The sequence below is a fragment of the Octopus sinensis genome, linkage group LG5, assembly GCF_006345805.1.
Source record: "Octopus sinensis linkage group LG5, ASM634580v1, whole genome shotgun sequence".
Taxonomy (NCBI): Eukaryota; Metazoa; Mollusca; class Cephalopoda; order Octopoda; family Octopodidae; genus Octopus; species Octopus sinensis.
Window position 1 is genome coordinate 126,810,418 of NC_043001.1, and position 22,500 is coordinate 126,832,917.

The following is a 22,500-nucleotide window of genomic DNA, read 5'->3' on the forward strand; positions in this document are numbered from 1 at the left end:
ATATATATATATATATATGAATATACATATATATATATATATATATATATATATGTTATATTGTATATATATATATATATATATATATATATATATATGAATATACATATATATATATATATATATATATATATATATATATATATATATATATGAATATACATATATATATACATATATATATGTATGTATATGTATGTGTTTGTGTGTATAGGTAGATAGATTAGCAATTACGAGCTGATAATATTTTAAAATCCACACACACACACACACACACACACAGATACTCTGCCCACGCCTCTATTCATTGACCCCCGCTTTACGTTTTCTGTTATGTTGAAGAAACGTGACATAGGAAAGAGAATGTCGATATAAGTAGAAAAATATATGAAAATAAGACACAAAGAACACGACAATATTGAGAATAACAAACGAGAAAAGAACTGAAACGGAAACGAAAAAAAAATAGAGAGACCCCAACAGCAACAGAACATTTAAACAGCAACAATAACAAGCAGAAAGAAGAACAAAGATAAAACGGATTGTAAGTAATAGCAAAATTGAAAATATAAGTGATTGAAATAAGAGTAAAGAAAATGATATATTGATTACAACAAAAACGATAATGATAAATATAAATAGCAGCTGAACAATAGAAGGCAGTACAAACTTTAGATATAGCAACATATAGCTACGTACATATATGCATATACACACTCAAGCATACATACAAATACACGCACACACACACATACACACATATATAAACACATACACACATATCATTTGATGTACACTGTACTACAATAAGAGCTAATAGGAGTTTCAGGCTCTGAGCTCATGGTTTTGTTCTATTTGAAAAATATAACAAGCCACAGACTCAGAGCATAAAGGGTAGTTTGGAGACACAAGGTACGTTATAAAAACCTATCTAACTACGTGTCTTCATGGCAAGAAACTATAAATAGTTCTTATTTTAATACAATGTATATTAAAAGATATTTATATTTATATTTCACACCGGATGGAGTATCTGTTTGTTGATTTTTAACAGAACAGTTAACTATATACATATTTATATACATATATATATATATATTTATATATTTAAATATGTATGTATATATGTATATATATATATATATATATATATATATATATATATATATATATACATATCTCTATTAAATTACTATAAAACCACTATTAGGCAGATCAAACAGTGAAAAACATAAACCAATAAATAGAAATAAATAAATTAATTAATATAATATACAAAATATACAAAATACAAAATTCTAAATTTAAATTATTTAAATTTAAAGTTAAAATTTTTAAAAATATTTAAATTATTAATTTATACTTATAATTTTTATATATATATATTTTATTATTTTATTTTATTATTATTTTTGGGGGTTTATGTTTTTCACTGTTTGATTTGCCTAATAGTGGTTTTATCTCTAATTTAATATAAATATATATATTTATACTGTAAAATTAGATTTAATCCTAAATCTAATTTTTCCCTGTAAGTTTGGATTTACTCCCTAATATTATTATTATTATGTATATACATATATATATAGATGCATCATGTATATTTGTATATATATACGTGTGTGTGTGTGTGTGTGTGTGTCACACACTAGGTCACACGAGGCTACACTAGACCACAAGTGTCCACAACCACCAAATATTTTCATTTCTCTGTCGCAGTACTCTTTTAGTCAAGTAATCCTTATACCGAGCACCACTTTTCCACGTGTTATGGAATGACAATGAGGGACGCAACACATATCACAATGCCAGGTTTTACACCGGCAAGCATTTAAAAACTTTTATGGACACAAACACATAAACACATGATGTCATACACAGACTAATACATAGAATCATTTTCAAATGGGTTTTTCAACCGAATATTATCTATAGCTTTATATGTACTTCGAGATTCCAAAAAGAGAGTTATTCTATGCTCTCTTGAATGTTCATAAAATTCTCATTACAACAACATATACATATACATACATACATATGTATATGTGTATACATATGTATATGTATATATATATATATATATATATATATATATATATATATATATATATTACAGCAACACATTATAGATAGACAAGACTATCAAATGTTGTACACCGTTGATCACAGTGCGCTTTCTCGTTGTTTTAGCTCCCGAATGATGCCACCACAGTGCTTATGCGGGCAGACCTATATTACTCTTAAATGGAACCCTGGTTTGTAGCAGGGGCCCCCATTTTCAGTTGGGTGGATTGTAATACATACCTTCATACGTACCTACATACATATATATAATATATATATATATATATATATATATATATATATATATATATATATATATATATATATATATAATTACATAAATACATGCCTATATACATATGTACAAACACGCAAACAACATTTATCAATCAAAAAGTTGAGAAGGGACAGCAATGTTACTGGAGGGTAGAACATAAAACTTTGCGTCTTTTCTTTTCCTGAAAATGGATTTTTCATGGCTTAGCAGGATTTTGGCTTTTACTGTTTTTTTGTATTTTACTGTACCTGGCGTGTACATCGACTACCCCACAGGCAACCTCGACACAACCCGGTGGTACAATGCCACCAAGTGCTAACCATGCTTGGTATTCAGCTGTTTTAATATCGCCTGTCTGGCGCTTCGATCTGTAAACAGGTAAAACAACACACAAATGGACATCAACAATAATGACAGAACAATTTGACACGTCGATAAGAAACAAACGTTATAAATACGAGAAGGAATGCGAAGAACAATTTGACACGTCGATAAGAAACAAACGTTATAAATACGAGAAGGAATGCGAAGGAAAATTGCACATATCAACGTAAAAGGTAATGACAACAAAATAAAATCAATACTGCTTTTTGTAATAACATAACAATTATGATGTGACCAACTATGTGAAATGTGGGGAACGGGTATCATTGGATAAAGATAACTATAGAAGAAGCAATGGAGTTTTACTGGAAATGGAGGTGGTTGGTAGGGTAACACGATATTCCTTTAACAAATGGTCAAAATATTTACTTAAATATTACTATATACATGTGTGTATGTGTGCGTAAAATGGCCATATATATATACTTATACATTAATATCTGTGTATATGCATATACTATTTATATGCATTAAATGATCTATGGAAATTGAACTCCGAGTCTGCTATAATGTGTATAGCCGTGTTAACTACGACACAAGAGTGATAAATTATTTAGCTACCTAAATCAGAAGTTTAACCAAGCCATATTAGCAGCTTATGAAGTGTGAACCTCAGTCCACACAGTATGAAGGTAGAGTACTATATATAATATACATATATAAGCGTGTGTGTGTTTCTGTGTGTGTGTGGGCAATATTTATGAATGAAATGGTACAAAAATTTGAACTGTAAAAATTGAATCTATCATTGCTACGTTATTAATTATTGGTATAACACAAAACCCGAAAATAAATATTAACAATGTAATGCATTGACCATTTACTTAAGGATTTGAGGCGGGTAAGTCAGAAAGGGCTTTGGTTTAGGTCTTGACTAGGTAAAAGGATAGTGTTTGGGGGTTGAACTAGAGCTTACTATACCTCTTTTCAATATCAACTAACCCACACGCTACCTGGGTGCAGGTAATGTTTCTGGACAATGCCATCAGTGCCCGATACTCAGCCGCTCGCATATCAGCTAGCTGTCGTTTAAATCTGTAAGCAGGGGTTGTAGAAATGCATGCATTACATAAGGTGTTCTGTTACATATTCTCTTTATATCATACATAGCATGAACACTTTTCAAAAATATAATCCATATACCGAAATATATTTTTATGTCAAAATTGAATCCATTACTTTTCATACAGTGTCTGACTTAACGAGAATTGTTTATAGTTGCTAAGCCTGGACCACTGCACAAATTAGCTTAACAGTCTGTGGGTCACGTAACATTTTCTACTTAGCTAATGGATACCTATTTTTTTATTACCCACAAGGGGCCAAACACAGAGGGAACAAACAAGGACAGACATAGGTATTAAGTCGATTACATCGACCCCAGTGTGTAACTGGTACTTAATTTATCGACCCCGAAAGGATGAAAGGCAAAGTCGACCTCGGCGGAATTTGAACTCACAACGTAACGCAGACGAAATACCGCTAAGCATTTCGCCCGGCGTGCTAACGTTTCTGTCAGCTCGCCGCCTTAGCTAATGGATACCATTTACTTCACTCATCAACCCTGTTCTCGGTGCTAGTCACTTAAGCAGACGCTGACGAGGGCGAGACAGCTTGAAGCTCGTCTTTTTGTCTCCTTGTCCGTGTTTGTTGATCGTTTGGTTGTATACACTCAAGGCTTATTCCACAACTGATCCCAACATAATTTCAGCAAAGCACATGACTGGAACACTTAAAAGTATTTTTAAATGTTTTAATTCTATAATTATCCTTCGTGATACAGACTTCTTTTAAAATATGTTCAAATTTATACAAATCATGAGTCTATAAACAGAGCAATTTGACTGAACATAATCTTTGTTTATTTTTTGTTTTGTCACATACCTAGTTAGTTTTTCATCTGTCGTTAAAATCCGTATTGATCCATACATACTAATGGTTTAAAAAAATTTTTCTCTTGATACCTGAAATTGTTTTCGTTATTTAATTTCCAATGATAAGCTCTAATTCTTTCATTACATCTATGTGTATGCATTCAAAGTATCTTGCAATCTATAAGTTTCGTCTCTGAGTTCTCTTAAGTTCAAATCCGATTGGGATCTACTTTGATTTTGTTCCTGATAAAATAAGTACATGTCAAACATTGCAGTAGATTAAATCAACACTGATATCATAAACTGTATGGCTTTAAGTTACAGTTGTTGGTAATTTACCATTTACTGCCTCCCTTCTACTTAAGTTCACAACGCAGGCAAAGCCCCATATAAATTTATGTTCGATTATAAACTCGTATTTTAGGTAAACGATATACATTGTATATAAGGCTTAAACATTTATTTTATCTCTCGGCTTGTAAACATACATTCGCACATACATACATACACGCACATGTGTATATGTACATAAGTTTATATATCTGTATATATGTATGTATGTCTAGTAAGTTTGCTTTCTAATCACACTTCTCCTGTGCCTCAGATGCATCCAAACCTTTCGAAATTCCATAGACAGAAACTGTGTAGAAGCCGTCGGATGAACTGTATTTTCTAAGGAGGAAACTTAATCCAACGACCGAGGAATATCACTTGGTTGGCTTTTCACTTTGTTGCATGCATTCGGTCTGCATTCAGTAATGCCTAGCAAAAAAGACATGACCACTGCTATTTCTCTTACATAGACGTAACAAAATGTGAGAGGCTAAAATGATACAATTATATGTATAATGTAAATAAGTGAATTATTACAGGGCTAATGATTTTAAAGGGCTAATGATTTGGTTCAGGGCCCGTATAAATAACGAGCTTCCCAGTGTCCCTAACAGCAGAATACCTTCAAAAATTCAGTTAAACAAGCAGTAGTAGGTCGATCTGTAAGGAAAATACCTCTGTTTCACTTACACTTACTCGACTTCGTGGGACGAGAAGGAGAAAGAGAAAGAGAAAGAGAGAGGAAGGGAGAGAGAGACGATGGGAAGACAGTGGGCTTCTCTCTACCGTACGTAATATTCGTAAATCTATGATTTACTTTGAGTTGCCTGGAACCTTTACTGAAAGCAAGCACAAAATATTTAAATGATGATTCGGGGTCATACTTTTTAACACTGTTAAGCGAATTTGACCTGACCGAGTGCTCTGTCACACTTCAAATTCATGATCAAGAGCCTACTTGCCTGATTACAAAAAACAAGTGTAATCAAGTGTGTGTGTGCGCGCGCTTTGTAATTCCAATTCTACATATATACAATTATCAGTACTTTCTTCGTTTTTGAGAATTATTCTCCTTTAAGCTTTCTTGCAATTTCCGTTATGCATCATACAATAAAAGCAGTATGTGTTTTAATGCCAGCGCATAGATAATGCATTGAAACCGTAAAGTGTCGGCATTCTCAGCCAATTGTAACATATACTATAGCTGACTTATATGTCATCTTCCTATGTGATAAATCAAGTGAGTTATTAGATGTACGCAATTTCTGGCATTAATCAATAAACAGCTATTTCTATTCCTAAGCATCGAAACATTCTTCAAGAGTCTAAACATGGAGAACGTAAATTCCTCTTCAGGTTACATTTTTTATTTAATATATTTAAATACCCCACTTATCACTCTAACTATGTTTGGCTAATTAAAATCATAAAGATCTCAAAAAATTGCATCACTGTGATTTTGTCTGGATTGTATGAACTAGGATAAGCTACAGATTTCATGCAGTGGCCTTTATGCTTTTAGTCATTCATAGCTGCATCGTATCTTAGTAAGTAAATTTGAGTTTCCTGTTGCTTTTGTAGTCTTTTATTGTTACTTAATTATGTTTGTCAGCTAATTAAGTAGCATTGAAAAAAATCAATACGCAAGTGACAAAGAAAGTAAAATCTTCTTTCCAAACACACATATAGTATATGTACTCTTTTACTTGTTTTAGCCATGAGGTTGCGGTCCTGCTGGAGCATCGCATGCATACATACATACGTACACGCACACACACACAAACATATATATATATATATACATTCATACATACATGCTTAGTTTATTGTCATTCACCTGTATTACAAGATCGTAATGTTGCTTTCTGAACATCTAGCCGTAACTAAAAATCTGTGACATAATATACTTCTCCATTGAATTCCAAGATACATGGAAAGTATCTGGCAGAGATTTTTCTCGTCCGAAAAGAATCAAAATATGTTCAGTTGGAGCGGATGCTTGAGTTTGTTCACAAGCTTCGTAGCGCGGTCTTTCCACTTGTCCTTGTTCGCTTGGAATAAAAATTGGCCGTTTCTCATCTTGTATGAGGAATACCGAATGTCTTTATGCACTGTGTCGTTTTGCTTGTTTTGCTTTGTTTTCTTTGCTCTCGTCTCTAATTCTCGAGAAGAAAACCCTATTTTTGCGAGTAGCGCCAAGTGGGAAACACTCAGTCTTATCGGTGAAGGTGCGACACTGAATATTGGTCAATAACTGATGAAGAATTACGGATCTTCTGTTTGTCTCCCGTTCGTTTTTATATTCAGTATACGCTATGTCGTTTGTTTATTTACCTTACATTTTTTCCTTTCTTATATAGCGTCTTATAAAGCAAGATTTATATATCCTAATTCTCGTTCGGGATGTTTAGCTTAACGGTAAAGCACTTGACACTTGACAGGGATGTGAATTCGAGTCTCATGGCTGGACACCGACAGATTTGTCTGTATAATGTCGATAGTTTATCCTGTTCATTCTATATTAATAGGATTATCCTGCGTCTGAGAATAAAATTATTTCCTTATCTGTATCTTTCAAACATCTCAACGCTTCTAAAGCAAACTTTGTTGACATTCAACGTAAGTTGAATTTAATATATACATATTTTTTTATTTTTTTCAGTCATTTGAAAGCGGCCATGCTGAAGCACCGCCTTTAATCGAACAAATCGACCCCAGGACTTATTCTTTGTAAGCCTAGTACTTAATCTAACTGCCTGAACCCGGAACCATGTGGTTGGTAGACAAGCTACTTACCACACAGCCGCGCTGTATGAGTTTGTATTATATATATAGAGAGAGAGGGATATAGATAGACAGACAGACAGACAGATAAATATATACATACATACATACATACATATACAACATACGTATATATATATACATATACATATATGTGTGTGTCTATGTATGTGTCTTTGTATTTATACTCTACCATCGCTTTACAGCCAGTGTTGGTTTGTTTACGCCCCTGTTAATTAATGGTTCAGCCTAAGAGACCGATAGAATAAGTAGCAGACTTTTAAAAAGATAAGCACTTCGGTCGAGTGGTGCGGCTAAACCCTTCAAGGTGGTGCCCCAATATGGCCGCAGTTAAATGACTGAAAAATTTAATATCAAGAATGTTCCAACTTACTATAAGAAAGATTTTAGTTACTTTGTTCCTGACTTCGTGTTAGCTAATTCACACTGGTTACCGAATACTGGGTCATTGTTTGCTTTCTCTCATATGTTTTAACGATGCGTTTCTTAATTCCTCAACTAATCTTATGTTCACTTTAATTTGGCTTTGTAAGGCAGGTAAAGAAAAAAAGTAATGTCGGAGCTTTCCCTGTCTAGATATAAAGGCTATATTGAGCATAAGGATTAGCTGAATAAATAAACACATATATTTGACTGGTACTTTATCAATCAGGTTGGATGAAAAGCAATGATGAACTCAGTAGGGTTTGAAATCAAAATGTAAAGTATTTTGTTCAAAGTTCAAACGATTCTTGGAATTCACTGCAAGTTTCATCTTATATTATAGATTTTATAATTTATTATTTTACATTAAAAATTGTATTAGTATTTAGAGAAATCCCTCGACTATCGCAGGTGTTACGTTCTAAAACCCCCGCGATAGGTGAAAATACTTGAAGTAGAAACAGTACACTACCGTATATTTTTACCTCCGCCTTCGCTAAGGCGGAGTTATTGTTTTCAGTCATGTTTGTTTGTTTGTTTGCTTTGTTTGTCTGTGGACAAGATATCTCAAGAATCGCTGGGTGGATTCGGATGAAAATTTTAGGGATGATTGGCATTGTGACTGGCACGAACTGATTAGATTTTGGGATCGATCCGGTACCGGACAAGGATTCTGGATTTTTTTCTGGTCTTTTACTTAATTTATGAGAGCGGTCGTGTTCATTTTTAGTATTCTCGTTTGTGAGAGCAGTCGAGTTTATTTCACATATTCGCATTTTAAAAATCATCTTTGGCTAATCGTTGAGAGGACGCTGGTGTTGCCTTGGCGGAGGTTTGTGCTCTAGTATGTATATATATTTTTATTACGAATGCAAACAACACCACTGAGGAATCAACGTAAGATTGAATAATAAACCGCGATAGGTGAATCGCTATATGGTGAGGGATTACTGTATTTAAATTTCTTTGCTTACAAATATCTTATTTACGAATTATTATTTTGTTTTTATCACAGGTTTGTTGAAGCGCCCCCTGAAGTCTTGCATGCATAGCGGGCTTGCTACCTACAGCGTACGGGACCATGCTATTCGTTCTTTCCAGGTATCTAATACTTTCCTGATTATTCTGGCCGTGCCAAGCAGGCAAACCTTTTGTAACAGTTCCACTGGGCACTCTATTCCAATTTCCTTTATATTCCTCTTGATGCCTTCTGATACTGTTCCCAAGGATCCAACAATAATTTGCATTATCTGCACCTTCTTCCGTTTCCACAGCCGGGTTAAGAGGGTTGTATTTATCTAACTTTTCGCTTTCCTTCTGGACTATTCGGGGAACAAAGGGGCATGCAACTTCAACTATATAGAATATGTGGTACATGTCGTCCACCACCACTAGGTCCGGTCTGTTCTGCTCTAGCCCCTGATCTGTTTGGATTGGGAAATACCAAGGGATTTTGCTAGTCTCCAGTTCCACTACTCTGTACAGTTTGTGTCCATATCAAGTCTTGCCTCTCTCTAGCCCCCACTTTTCACACTTTCGCTACCTGATTGTGTCGTCACCCCTTGTAGTGGTTTTGGAAAGTCTAGGGCATTCGATCGTGATATGGTCAATGGTTTCATCCACTCTATTGCAGATGCAGCACAGCGGTTTGACCCTCCAGTTCGTGACCAGATCGTGGTTTTGAGCTACCGCTATAGTACTCTCGGTCTCTTTTTTTAGGGTTCCTTTCATCAGCGAATCCTACCTATTTTTTCCAGCAACTTCTCTAGTAGCTACATATAATTGATTGTGTAGTCCCCTGCGTAATTCTTCTTCATATCCTTTTTCCCCTTCATCCTTTGTTTTCCATTTTTACTCTGCTCTCAATAATCCCTCGTTCCAATCTATCACTAAAAAGGTTTCCTCACTTTGGGCTAGGCATCTCATTAAGCTCTCGAGTTCGATACGCACGCAGTCTTCCATACTCACCGGTCCCCTTCCTCCATTTGCTCTTTTCATGTATAGGCAATCAGTGTCTGCACGTGGATGATGGGCTCCATGCATCGTTAGGAGCTTTCTTGACTTTCAATCCATCTCCTTTAGCTCCTCTGTCCACTTCGGGATTCCAGCACCATAGCGAACTACTATGACTGTTCGTGAGTTTATTGCCGAAATGCTTCTAGCATTCAGCTTTGAAGTCAATATTTTTCTCATTTGCCGCAAGTACTCTCCTTTTGTCTTTTCCTTTATGATGTGGTGTTTGATTCTATCTGCCTCAAGTATTGCCAGGTTGAATTGCCTTCATTATTTCACCTCGAGTTTATTATTATTATTATTATTGTTGTTATTATTATTATTATTATTATTATTATTATTATTATTATTATTATTATTATTATTACCTTTGTACAGATTCTAACGCTGGAAATGTACTACCGTGTCAGCTGTTCGCTACCAGTGTACTAAGGTAATTCCCCTTATTTTTCGAGCACCTTCCGGAGTTTTCGAGCGGTTCCAAGCAGTGCTGTTTTCTGCAAGTGTTCTAACCTTATTGTAGCCCTATCTGTTCCATGTATTTGATTTTTTTTACACACTGTTCCCAGGGCTCCGACAATTATTGGTACCACTACCACCTTTTTCATTAATCACAATTTCTTTACCTCCCAAGCTAACCTATCATATCTATCGACTTTTCTTTCTTTGGCTAATCGTTGAGAGGACGCTGGTGTTGCCTTGGCCTAGGTTTGTGCTCTAGTATGTATATATATTTTTTATTACGAATGCAAAACAACACCACAGAGGAATCGACGTAAGCTTGAATAATAAACCGCGATAGGTGAATCGCGATATGGTGAGGGATTACTGTATTTAAATTATCGCATACCTTCTTGTCAGCTGGGTATGCTATATCTATGATCCAGCATAGTTTGGTTTCTTTCTCTATTAAGACTATGTCTGACTTCCTATTCTCTGTCTTATGGTCACACTGAATCATAAAATCCCACGGGATCTTTGCATTATCATTTTCGATTATGCCTTCGGTGTTGTGGTCGTACCAATTATTTCTCTGTGAAGTCCATACTTGTTGCAAAGTTTGCAATGGACAAGCCTTGCTATATTGTCGTGGCGTCTCTTATATTCCTTCAGGGTTAGTGGCATACATTGGCTGGTAATATGCCATACGGTTTCACCGTTTTGTCTACAAATTCTGCATTTATCACTTTCTGATGTGTTGTTTACTCTGTATTTTATGTAGTTTATTCTTTGTGCTTGCTCTTGGACAGCACAGATTAGAGCCTCCGTTTTAAATCATTATATGTCATCCACAGCCATCATTTTTCTCTGTCTGTCTTATCTTTAACATCCCTATAAAATTGTCCATGCATTCTTTTCTTTACCAATCTATTTTCAGTTTCAATCGTTTTCAATTGATTGTACAATGCTTTATCTTTGCAATCTTTCATCCTACACAAGGCTGACCTTCTTACTTCTCATAATAGCGTTTCTGTGGCATTTTTTTACATACCATTCTATGTTGTTTTCTTCTGTTGTAATGCTGTGTTCGCATCCAATAAGTCCTCTTCCCCCTCTTTTTCTTGGTACATACAGTCTGCCTGTGTCACTTTTTGGGTAGAGTGTCCCATATCTAGTTAGCAACTTCCTTGTCTTTCTGTCTAAGCTGCTTAGTTCGTCTACTGTTCATGCGATCACCCATGCTCCATATCTAAGGAGTGAAACTGCCCAGGTGTTGACAGCTTCAATCTTATTCTGTCCATTAAATTTCAACTTAAGGATCAGTCTCAGTCTGCGCAAGTACTCCACTTGAAATTTTTCTGTCGTTTCTTTCTCCATCAATTCATCCATTTCCAAAATTCCCAAGTACTTATAGCCCGTCTCTTCTATCTGCTCCATAACCTCCCCCGACGGTATCGATAGCCCGTCCATACATTTGATTTTGCCACTCTTCAAGACTAACACACCACACTTTCTCAGTCCGAACTCCATTTTGATATCAGCACTGAAAATATACATCGTATCGACGAGGGAATTGACTTGGTTTTCATCTTTACCATAAAGTTTGAGATCATCTATGAATAACAAATGGTTGCCTTTTTGTTGGCGGCTTTTGAATACATACCCAGCTTTTGCTTTCCTCAGCATCAGTGTTAGTGGTATCAAGCACAGTACAAAGATCAGTGAGAATGGGCAGCACCCCCTGGAAGATGCCCCTCCTGATTTCTACTGTCCCTAAACTTCTTCCGTATGCTCTTAAGGCCGTCCTCCAATTCGCCATACTTTTTCCAAGCAATCGCTCAAAATTCCATTATCCAAGAGATCATATCGTACGCCTTACGATAGTCGGTCCATGACATGGCTAAGTTACTTTTCCTCCTCTTGAAGTCTCTAAGTACATTATTATTATTATTATTATTATTATTATTATTATTATTATTAGTATTGTTATTTTATATTAGTTTTGTCTATATTATATTTTACGAATCTTGGAAACAAGTGGCGCTTAGCGTTTAATAATTATTAACTGCTAAGCACCACTTGATTCCCCGAATCCGAGTTTTCTCTAAATATTGTGTGTAAGAGATGTGATTAATTTCAACAAGCTATCGCATTAATTAAAACAAAGTTAAATGTATCATGTGTCGGAATTTTAAAATGATCTACACGTTTCTGTATAACAACAACTTGCAATAATTTTTATGAAAGCAATTTCTTAGTTATGACGTTATTAAAAATAATGCAATGTAAAAATTGCTTACCTCAATTCTTCCTCTGGGATATATCGTGCATTTACAAGAGAAACTAGCACCATGCCAACAATGCTAAGTATTAAAATGTGTCGTGTCATCTAAAATCAAATGAGAGAAGACATAAATGATGTGAAATGGATATGAAATTCCAGCACGCAAAGCGTCAATTATGCGATTATTAACAAACATGAAAAACATTAAACCGTGCAAAAAGTAATTTCTTAATATTCACCGTTCTTCTTTCCAAGGATTCTATTCACGTTACCTGTATTTAACCCTGGAAGAAATTCCGGTAAATATTCGATATATTTCAGCCATCAAAATGAAACCAGCGGATACCTTATCACAATAATCAGTGTTGACATATAGCAAGTAGAAATTACTTAATTCTCTTTACATTAGATTTGGCCTCAGAGAAATGCCTCTGTCAAATGGAAACATAATCTGAAATCACTTGCCTATTCTCAAGAACAATTCCCCAAACGAGTTACTTATTGCCTTTTCCTGTTGCCTGGATTAACATTTTTGTTTGGATATCAACAGAACATGGGCTCTTTGATTCGGCAAAAGTACTAAAGTCTACTGAGGTCAACAATGTAGAAGTCGTTATTGTTGTTTAGTCCCAGAAGATCCGTGATTGAACTGGCCTACGATCATTCCAGCAGCGATATAGAGTTGCTACATCTAGTAAAACTGTCGAGCACGTAGACGTTCCGTTTGTTGGCTCAAATTATACATGAGTCGGAGCAATGGAAGAATATTGTTGAACGATGCAAAAGCACTAAAATACTGACGGATTTATCTTTGATCTTACACATTCTAGATATTGTCATATGAAACTGGCAGGAGACAGGGTCATCTTAGGCAGAACAAATAAGTGTAACATTCGTTCGAATGATTATAACCACGTATCAACGTACGCTTGAAGTCACACGTGAAGTTTCCGTAAATATTTGTATGTGTGCGTGTACGGTGTGTATGTGAGTGTATGTATGTATGCATGTATGTATGTATGTATGTATGTGCAGATCTGTATTATGTATGTATTCTCATGCATATAGTTCCATATCTAGACATGCTTATATATATTTAAATGATAAACTTCTGGAAAGTTTTACAGATTTTTACAGTTCCAGTGATGGATTAGATCTGTAGCCTTTGAATAAGCTTTCTCCTTCCAGGGGTGCACGTGTATGTGTGTATGTGTGATTATAGTAAAGCGTACCCGTTCCATTCTTTTTATATCTATCCTATTTACGGAATGAGAGTGAATACTCGAAACTTAAATAGTACATTTTCCCATTTCCTGAGCAGCAAGCTATACTAACTTTGCGTCAATTTTTATCTTGTCTCCATGTTGAATTTTTTATAACCTTCTGTGGGTAGACACACAAACACACACATATATATAATATATAACATATATATAGAGAGAGGGACAGAGAGAGAGAGAGAGAGAGAGAGAAATACATATAGATATATGCATGTATATATGATATATACGTAAATGTAACATTGGACATTATATATATATATATATACATACATACATACACACAGACACACACACACACACACACACACATATATATATATATACTTACACACATCTATATATTCAGAGGGACAAACAGATAGATAGATAGATAGATAGATAGATAAATAGATAGATAGATAGATAGATAGATAGATAGATAGATAGATAGATAGATAGATAGATAGATAGATAGATAGATAGATAGATAGATAGATAGATAGATAGATAACGTCATAAATTTAAGCATTACATATATGTTTTGAAATTGCTGAAACTTTTATACATAAAACATATACTGGAGACATGTATGCTAGTAGACTAACACGGGTGAAATCAAATATACATAACGTATATCTATAATAAATAATGTTTGAAGATTCCATTTATTAATGTATAATCAATTATTTTTTCTTTCATTTCGTCTCTAGGTGTTCGAGTGTACAACTTATATTAATAAGAGAAAGGTATTTATGTTGCATAATTATTCAATAATGAGTATAACCTTTTTGGAACGGCAAACTTCTAAGTCTATTGCATGTGTGTTTATATTTAGAATGAACTGAAATTGTGCAGGTTAGATTGATAGGAAAGCAGATTAATTGATCAATCCAGTTATCAGCATGTGTGTTTATATGAATAATATTTATATATACACACACATACATGCATATATATGCTGGCCATTGATAGAATATTTTTCGAAAAATTTTATCCTACATTAGATGTTATATATATATATATATATATATATATATATAAGAATGAATGTTTTTATATATAATGAACGTGAAATACAGTAAGGGACGAACACGGAACACAGACAAATCATTCGAAGCCTTCAATCTTCAGTCAGACACCGAATCATCATAGCAAATTTCGGCTGTTCAATTCTGATATTTGCTCCAACTCGGCCAGCCCCAAGAAAAAAAACTAAGCTGTAAGCATTAGATTTCTTGGTAGAAGACAGGAATGTGAACGCACAAGACGGATGTGAATACAAGAGACGAAAACGAAATTGAAAACAGTAATGAATAAACAAAATATATATAACGGTGGTTGTCATACGACTTTAGACCAAATGAGACAAAAACAACAACAACATATATATATATATATAACATCTAATGTAGGATAAAATTGGCCAGCATATATATGTATGTGTGTATATATATATATATATATATATATATATAATATATATATATATATATATATATATATATATATATATATATATATATATATATATATATATATATATATATATATATATATATATATATATAGGTGTACGCGTGGCTGTGTGGTAAGGAGCTTGCTTCCCAACCACATGGTCCGTGTTCAGTCCCACTGCATGACATTTTGGTCAAGTGTCTTTTGCCATAACCTCGGGCCGACCAAAGCTTCGTGAGTAGATTTAAATTAGAGGAAATATCAAAACCAAGGCATCGCTTGACAACCGATGCTGGTATGTTTATGTCCCCGAAACGTAGCGGTTCGGCAAAAGAGGCCGATAGAATAAGTACTAGGCTTACAAAGAATAAGTTCTGAGGTTGATTTCTTCGACTAACACCTTTTAAGGCGGTGCTCCAGCATGGCTGCAGTCAATGTATATATATATATATATATATGGAGAGAGAGAGAGAGAGCAAATAAATGATGGATAGGTGCCAATTCATTACAGCTGTTTCCAACTAATTTTTAAAATGATTAATGGGTATATCATATCATCATTAAAAAAAGTCTTCTTCAGATGAATGCTCGAACCATAGGATTAGGAACATTTAAAACATTCAATATCCATGGCATGTGCATATTTTGTGATTCCGCGAACTCCGCTGGTCGCAGAATGAGTTTACCAAATGAAAACAAATTAAAAAGTGGTTTTATAGCAAAGGACAGCATGGCGTATTATGTGGGTAGGGTGTATTTAAGATTTATAGCCTCTAAGGTGATTAGTCCACATGGTAGGCGGGATGGGTAAAACGGATATCCAAGCGTCTCCTTTCTACAATTAAGGAAGAGATAGTTCTGTTTATATGATGATACAATTCAAATAGAGACATAGGTTAAAAGCAAAAGATAAAGTTCACATTTATTTTTATATTTATCTATTTAAAATCATTACATGCCAGCTTTATTACTAAGTGTATGTCTGATGGAGACATAAAGCCCAGAATTCTACTATAGAGTGTAGGAATAAGGATGGTATTCATCGTGTTAATAGATAGGTAAGGAAGTATACGGTCAATAGCGTACTGTCGTGGCACTCCGTCGGTTACGACGACGAGGGTTCCTGTTAATTCGATCAACAGAACAGCCGGCACGTGAAATTACCGTGCAAGTGGCTGAGCACTCCACAGACCCGTGTACCCTTAACGTAGTTCTCGGGGAATTTCAGCATTACACAGAGTGTGACAAGGCTGGCCGTTTGAAATACATGTACAACAGGAACAGGAACAAAGAGCGAGAGAAAGTCGTGGTGAAAGAGTACAGCAGGGTACGCCACCACCCTCTGCCGGAGCCTCGTGGAACTTTAGGTGTTTTCACTCAATAAACACTCACAACATCCGGTCTGGGGTTCGAAACCACGATCCCACGACCGCGAGTCCGCTGCCCTAACCACTGGGTGATTGCGCCTCTACTATAGCGTACTATATGAAAGCAAAGTGATAATAGTAAGAGAGAGATTATAACAGATAAAGATTAAAGTGGACAAATGTGTTAAAATAAAAGGAGAGGGTTCGTAATAAATGAATAATGAAAATTGAACAGGTAAAAAATCCATATATATCAGGTAAATATAATAATAAATATCGTCTAGTAATTACAAGGATAATTTTCAAAACTTAAAAAAATGGTTTAGAAAAAGTACAATGGAAGTAAGATAGATTATCTTTATAATTACTCTACGATATTTTTCACTCTTATTTTAAGCAATGTAGGTGTTACTCTGCAGCGTCAGTCATAATTAGTGACAACTGAATATTTCCTCTTTGGTTTCATATTGTGTATAACTCACTTCGATATTTTACACACACACACACACTCACATTATATATATATATAAGAAGAGCCTCTTTAAATTTCCATCTACCAATCCACTCACCGAGACTAGCGTGGAAGACACTTGTCCAAGATGCTACACAGGGGTACTGAACCGAAACCATGTGGTTGGGAAACAAATTTCTCACATCACACAGCTATGCCTGTCTAATCTGTCTTATGATTAGCATTTTTAGTTAAAAGTGATTAAACGTAAGGCCTGTATACGTGATAAAGATGTATGTCCTTGTTGAAGGTTACAATCAACTATTTTCTAACAGAATGATTCAAAGGAATTAATCAATATGAGGTGATTACGGATAGATTTAGAAGGATTAGATCAAGGATGAGTACTAATTGGTGAAAAAATATATTTTCTTATACGAATATTTTATGAAATTCTTTTTTTAGTGTAAATATGTTTTAAGACGTAATTTGCAGACCTAATGTTTTAGTAAATATTGAAAAGGCCAAGTTTTGGTTGCTATTGTAAACGCTTATATTCGGAATCGCACGCACACACGCACACACACATACACACACACACACACACACACACACACACACACACACACACACACACACACACACACGAACACACACACATTCACACCCAGGCATCTATATATACGCTAATTTGAAAGAGTGTTTTTAGGAAATTTTCTTGATACAATCGCAATATTTGATAACAAATTTCTTTAAATTAAAAAATATTTATTCTTAATACTCTCTGGCAGATTTGAACGAGAATGTCTATCTGCTCACTTTTGTTTTTCGTCACCGGAGAAGGCCTCTTTCCTTTAGCTTGTATGTATTCATTCATAACACACGGGATTCACCAATCGGTATAAAGGAACTTTAAGACATTGCAGTGTTTCGACCTCGTTGTACTTCTGCCGAATCTAGTCTACAGTCGAATCGATAAACAAACATGGCAAAGGGCACGGGTTCTTTTTCATAAAAATTAGTAAACAAACGTTTTATTTTTTAATGCATGCAGATGTTTAACAAACGGATAATAAGCGAAGAGAATCCAGAATGTCTGACAACCAAAGAGATTCCAGAATCACGTATGCTATACACTTACATCGCCAAAGAGAGCAGAAGTTTTTTGCTATGGACTACATTTTCTCCCCATTTAATTTTCTGTCGTATATTTTTGAATTCCATTTTAAGTTTGCCTTCTTTTTTTTTAATTTTTACTGAAGATTCATTTTTATCCAAACCTTTACCGCCAGCTTTATCAAATTCTAGTTTGTATTCTTATATACAGAGAAGTATATATTCTTTTATCATTGTTCCTATATTACGTTACTCACTTCACTTTTGCCTGCTTCTAAATATTTTACTAATCTGACTGCTATTATTTCCTTGGAGTTCCCTATTTTTATCGTTTTACGTGTGGCAGAATCGCAGTATTTGTTCCAGTTTCGTTCAACTTTGCCTTTTATCCCTTCGGGTCGACAAAATCAAGTACCGGCCAACTACTGGGACTGACAGTTTAAATTAATTCCCTACACTCAAAATTGCCGACCTTGTACCTAAATTACTAGTCACTGTTTCCCGTATTACTTGCTTTCGCTGACATCGGATATGGTTCGTATGTCCTCGGCACATTTTATTTTCAATTACTTTTACCTTCCTTATCATAGAAAAATTTCCCTTTGGAAACTTACACATAAAGGACTATTTCCCTTTGGAAACTTACACATAAAGGACTATTTCCCTTTGGAAACTTACACATAAAGGACTCCGACAATTTAGAAACTTTTGCCTCATTACTTCCTATGTATAGGGAAACCTGTTTTTTTTCACACATCTATAGTTTTCATAGATTGTTGGTATATATATGTAGTTAGATGGTGTTTAAAACAACAACGATCGGAAATGCCTCGAAAACTAATAATGAACAAAACGCGATTTACAAAAGAAAAAGACTTTGTATTATGTAAATAATTAAAATGAAAAGGAAAATGAGCAGTAAAAATGCATCAATATGCACAACTCAGCGAATAGAGAAAGATAATTATTCTATAGAGTCTATTAATACTAAATCAGATTGTAGATTATTACTTTGGTAACAAAATATATAAATGACAGTTTTCTCATATGCTCGACGAGAATATAAACGAAAGTGATTTTTGAATGTGATAACTTCAACTACTGTTGCCAGTCAGAGAGATAGATATATAAATAGAGAGAAGAGAGAGAGAGAGAGAGAGAGAGAGAGAGAGAGAGAGAGAGAGAAAAAGAAAAATCAACTACCATTAACTGGATATACGTAAAGACAACATTTTGTGAGAATTATGTTGAACTTTACCGACTGCTTATATATTTTTCTGCATTTTTAGGTAGGTAGGTAGGCAGATAGATAGATAGATAGATAGATAGATAGATAGATAGATAGATAGATAGATAGATAGATAGATAGATAGATAGATAGATAAACAGACAGACAGACAGACAGACAAATAGATAGATAGATAGATAGATATATATATATATAGATAGATAGATAGATAGATAGATAGATAGATAGATAGATAGATAGATAGATAGATAGATAGATAGATAGATAGATAGATAGATAGATAGATAGGTTATACATTTTCACTCTGGTTTTAGCAAGCTCATTAGGCAGTGCGATTGTCACAGTGATTAACGTAATGATAAAAAGTAATGGAGAGAGAGCAAATCTCCTTGGAATATTCCCCTGCGAATTTTCACATTTTTTTTAAAGGGATCATTGCCGTATGTTGATTCTACTTGCCATGATATCATTGATTTTCTAAAAAGAAACAGTTAATCTTCTCATTTATCCCGAGTATCGACAGGTACTCCAAGGGCCCACAGTGTGAAACATTACTGTAGGGTTTCTCGTAGTCTATCCAGACAACAGCTTCTGATTTGTACCTCGTTTAATGTCATGCAATCGATATACAACAGATAAGTAGTTCCTCTCGACTACTTATACTCTCTCTTTTACTCTTTTACTTGTTTCAGTCATTTGACTGCGGCCATGCTGGAGCACCACCTTTAGTCGAGCAAATCGACTCCGGGACTTATTCTTTGTAAGCCCAGTACTTATTCTATCGGTCCCTTTTGCCGAACCACTGAGTGATGGGGACGTAAACACACCAGCATCGGTTGTCAAGCAATGCTAGGGGGACAAACACAGATACACAAGCCACAACAACACACACACCCACATCACATATATATATATTATATATATATATATATATATATATATGTATGTATATATATATACATCTATATACGACAGGCTTCTTTCAGTTTCCGTCTACCAAATCCACTCACAAGGCTTGGTCGGCCCGGGGCTATAGCAGAAGACACTTGCCCAAGATGCCACGCAGTGGGACTGAACCCGGTACCATGTGGTTGGTTAGCAAGCTACTTACCACACAGCCACTAGCCTGGAGTATTTATTAACAGAGAATAATTAATTGGGTTGTAATATTAATTCAACAGTACAAGCAAAATAAAACAATCTACAAACAGGAAACACTCTCTGTGCAGAAAATGTCCAGTAAAATAAACGAACTCTACAAGTCGGACACCCACAAGAAGAACACAACTTGCATTACTCACGCAACATACAATACAAACACTAATACAGCAAAAGACTCAAGCCGAACTCAATGGTAGAACAAACTGATGCAATACAATATCGGGAGGAGTTTGGTCAAGCAAGGTCAATGTATTATGTAACAAGGTCGATGATCCATGGAAGATAGAAAGTGAAAGTATTGGATGAAATACACAGAAGATACAAATAACATGTATGAGATGAATTGTATGAAAACGAGAGATGCTCACAAAAATAATGAATGCACATTTAAGTCTTGATTTAACATTGCCTTTAGGTTAACTGGAGGAAAGAAAGTTCTTGACAGCTATTGATTTAAACTCAAGAGAATGCTATCAGGCTAGATATAGATATGGATCTGTTTCATCTGTGATATTCGAAAGTGGTTATCCGCTGTGATAGGTGACAAGTTTAACCGTATAATTCTAGCATTATCATTAAGTTTGCAAAATGTCGTCCAATGTTTTAGTACAGCATCGTTTCAAAAAGTTATCGCAGTAGTGTGGGCGTTTTGAAGTTTAGCTATTCTAAAGCTATTTGATTAAAATGCACAAGCGTAGGGTTACGGTTGTAACTTTTTCTTTGCATAAATAGAGACAATTTTAAATTTGTATACTGAAACAAAAACTAACATCTGTTGAGTATCTTTTATTTTTTATCGTTCATTTGTTTCAGTCGTCTGACAGCGACCATGCTAGAGCAGCGCAGTGAAGGGTTTTAGTCGAACAAATCGACTTAATTTTTTTTTTAAGCCTAGTACTTAACCCACCAGTTTCTTTTGTCGAACCGCTAAGTTACGAAGACTAAATAAAACTACACTGGTTGTCAAGCGGTGGTAGGGGACAAACACAAACACAAAGAAAAACGCGCGCATGCACACACACACACACACATACACACACATATATATAATATATATATATATATATATATATGTGTGTGTGTGTGTGTGTATACATATGTATGTATATGACGGGTTTGTTGGTTTCGTTCAGTTTCTATCTACCAAATCCACTAACAAGGCTTTAGTCGGCCTGAGGTTAGAGTAGAAGGCACTTGCTCAAGGTACTGCACAGTGGAACTGAACCCAGAACCATTTAGTTGGGAAGCAAGCTTCTTACCACACAGCCACGTCTGCGTCTATATGTAAGAGGAAATATTATTCAATTGTTCATGCATTTACACAAGAATATTGCCATTAGAATCGAAATTAGTTCATTAACTAGACTCGTTTCAAGCATACTGTAAATTATTCGACTTTTATTACTTCCAACAATGAGTGCACTAACAAATCTATGTTAAAAGCAGTGTACACATCTGCTACGATATTACTAACTTCATGTAGAAAAATAATTATAAAGTGAGGCAATTTCGGTCAATTCTCAGCCGAAACGGATGGAATA

The 22,500-nt window shown here is 34.8% G+C and overlaps 1 protein-coding gene across 6 annotated transcripts in view; it reads right to left on the minus strand.

Annotated features, from left to right (window-relative positions):
• LOC115211866 overlaps positions 1–22,500 on the minus strand; it is a 99,291-nt gene that overhangs the window by 18,852 nt on the left and 57,939 nt on the right. For 2 of the 6 annotated variants that reach the window (XR_004999192.1, XR_004999193.1), the window contains exons 2-3: positions 12,915–13,003; positions 2,590–2,709 (exon numbers count right to left, since the gene is read on the minus strand). Coding sequence is in view for 2 of the 6 variants with exons in the window: in XM_036503069.1 (XP_036358962.1) it covers positions 3,647–3,760; positions 12,915–13,003 (203 nt within the window). In the remaining 4 variants the exon portion in view is untranslated. Of the gene's footprint in view, positions 1–2,589; positions 2,710–3,646; positions 3,761–12,914; positions 13,004–22,500 lie in introns of all 6 variants that reach the window. The other 4 variants (XM_036503069.1, XM_029780601.2, XR_003881694.2 and 1 more) reach the window with 2 other exon arrangements.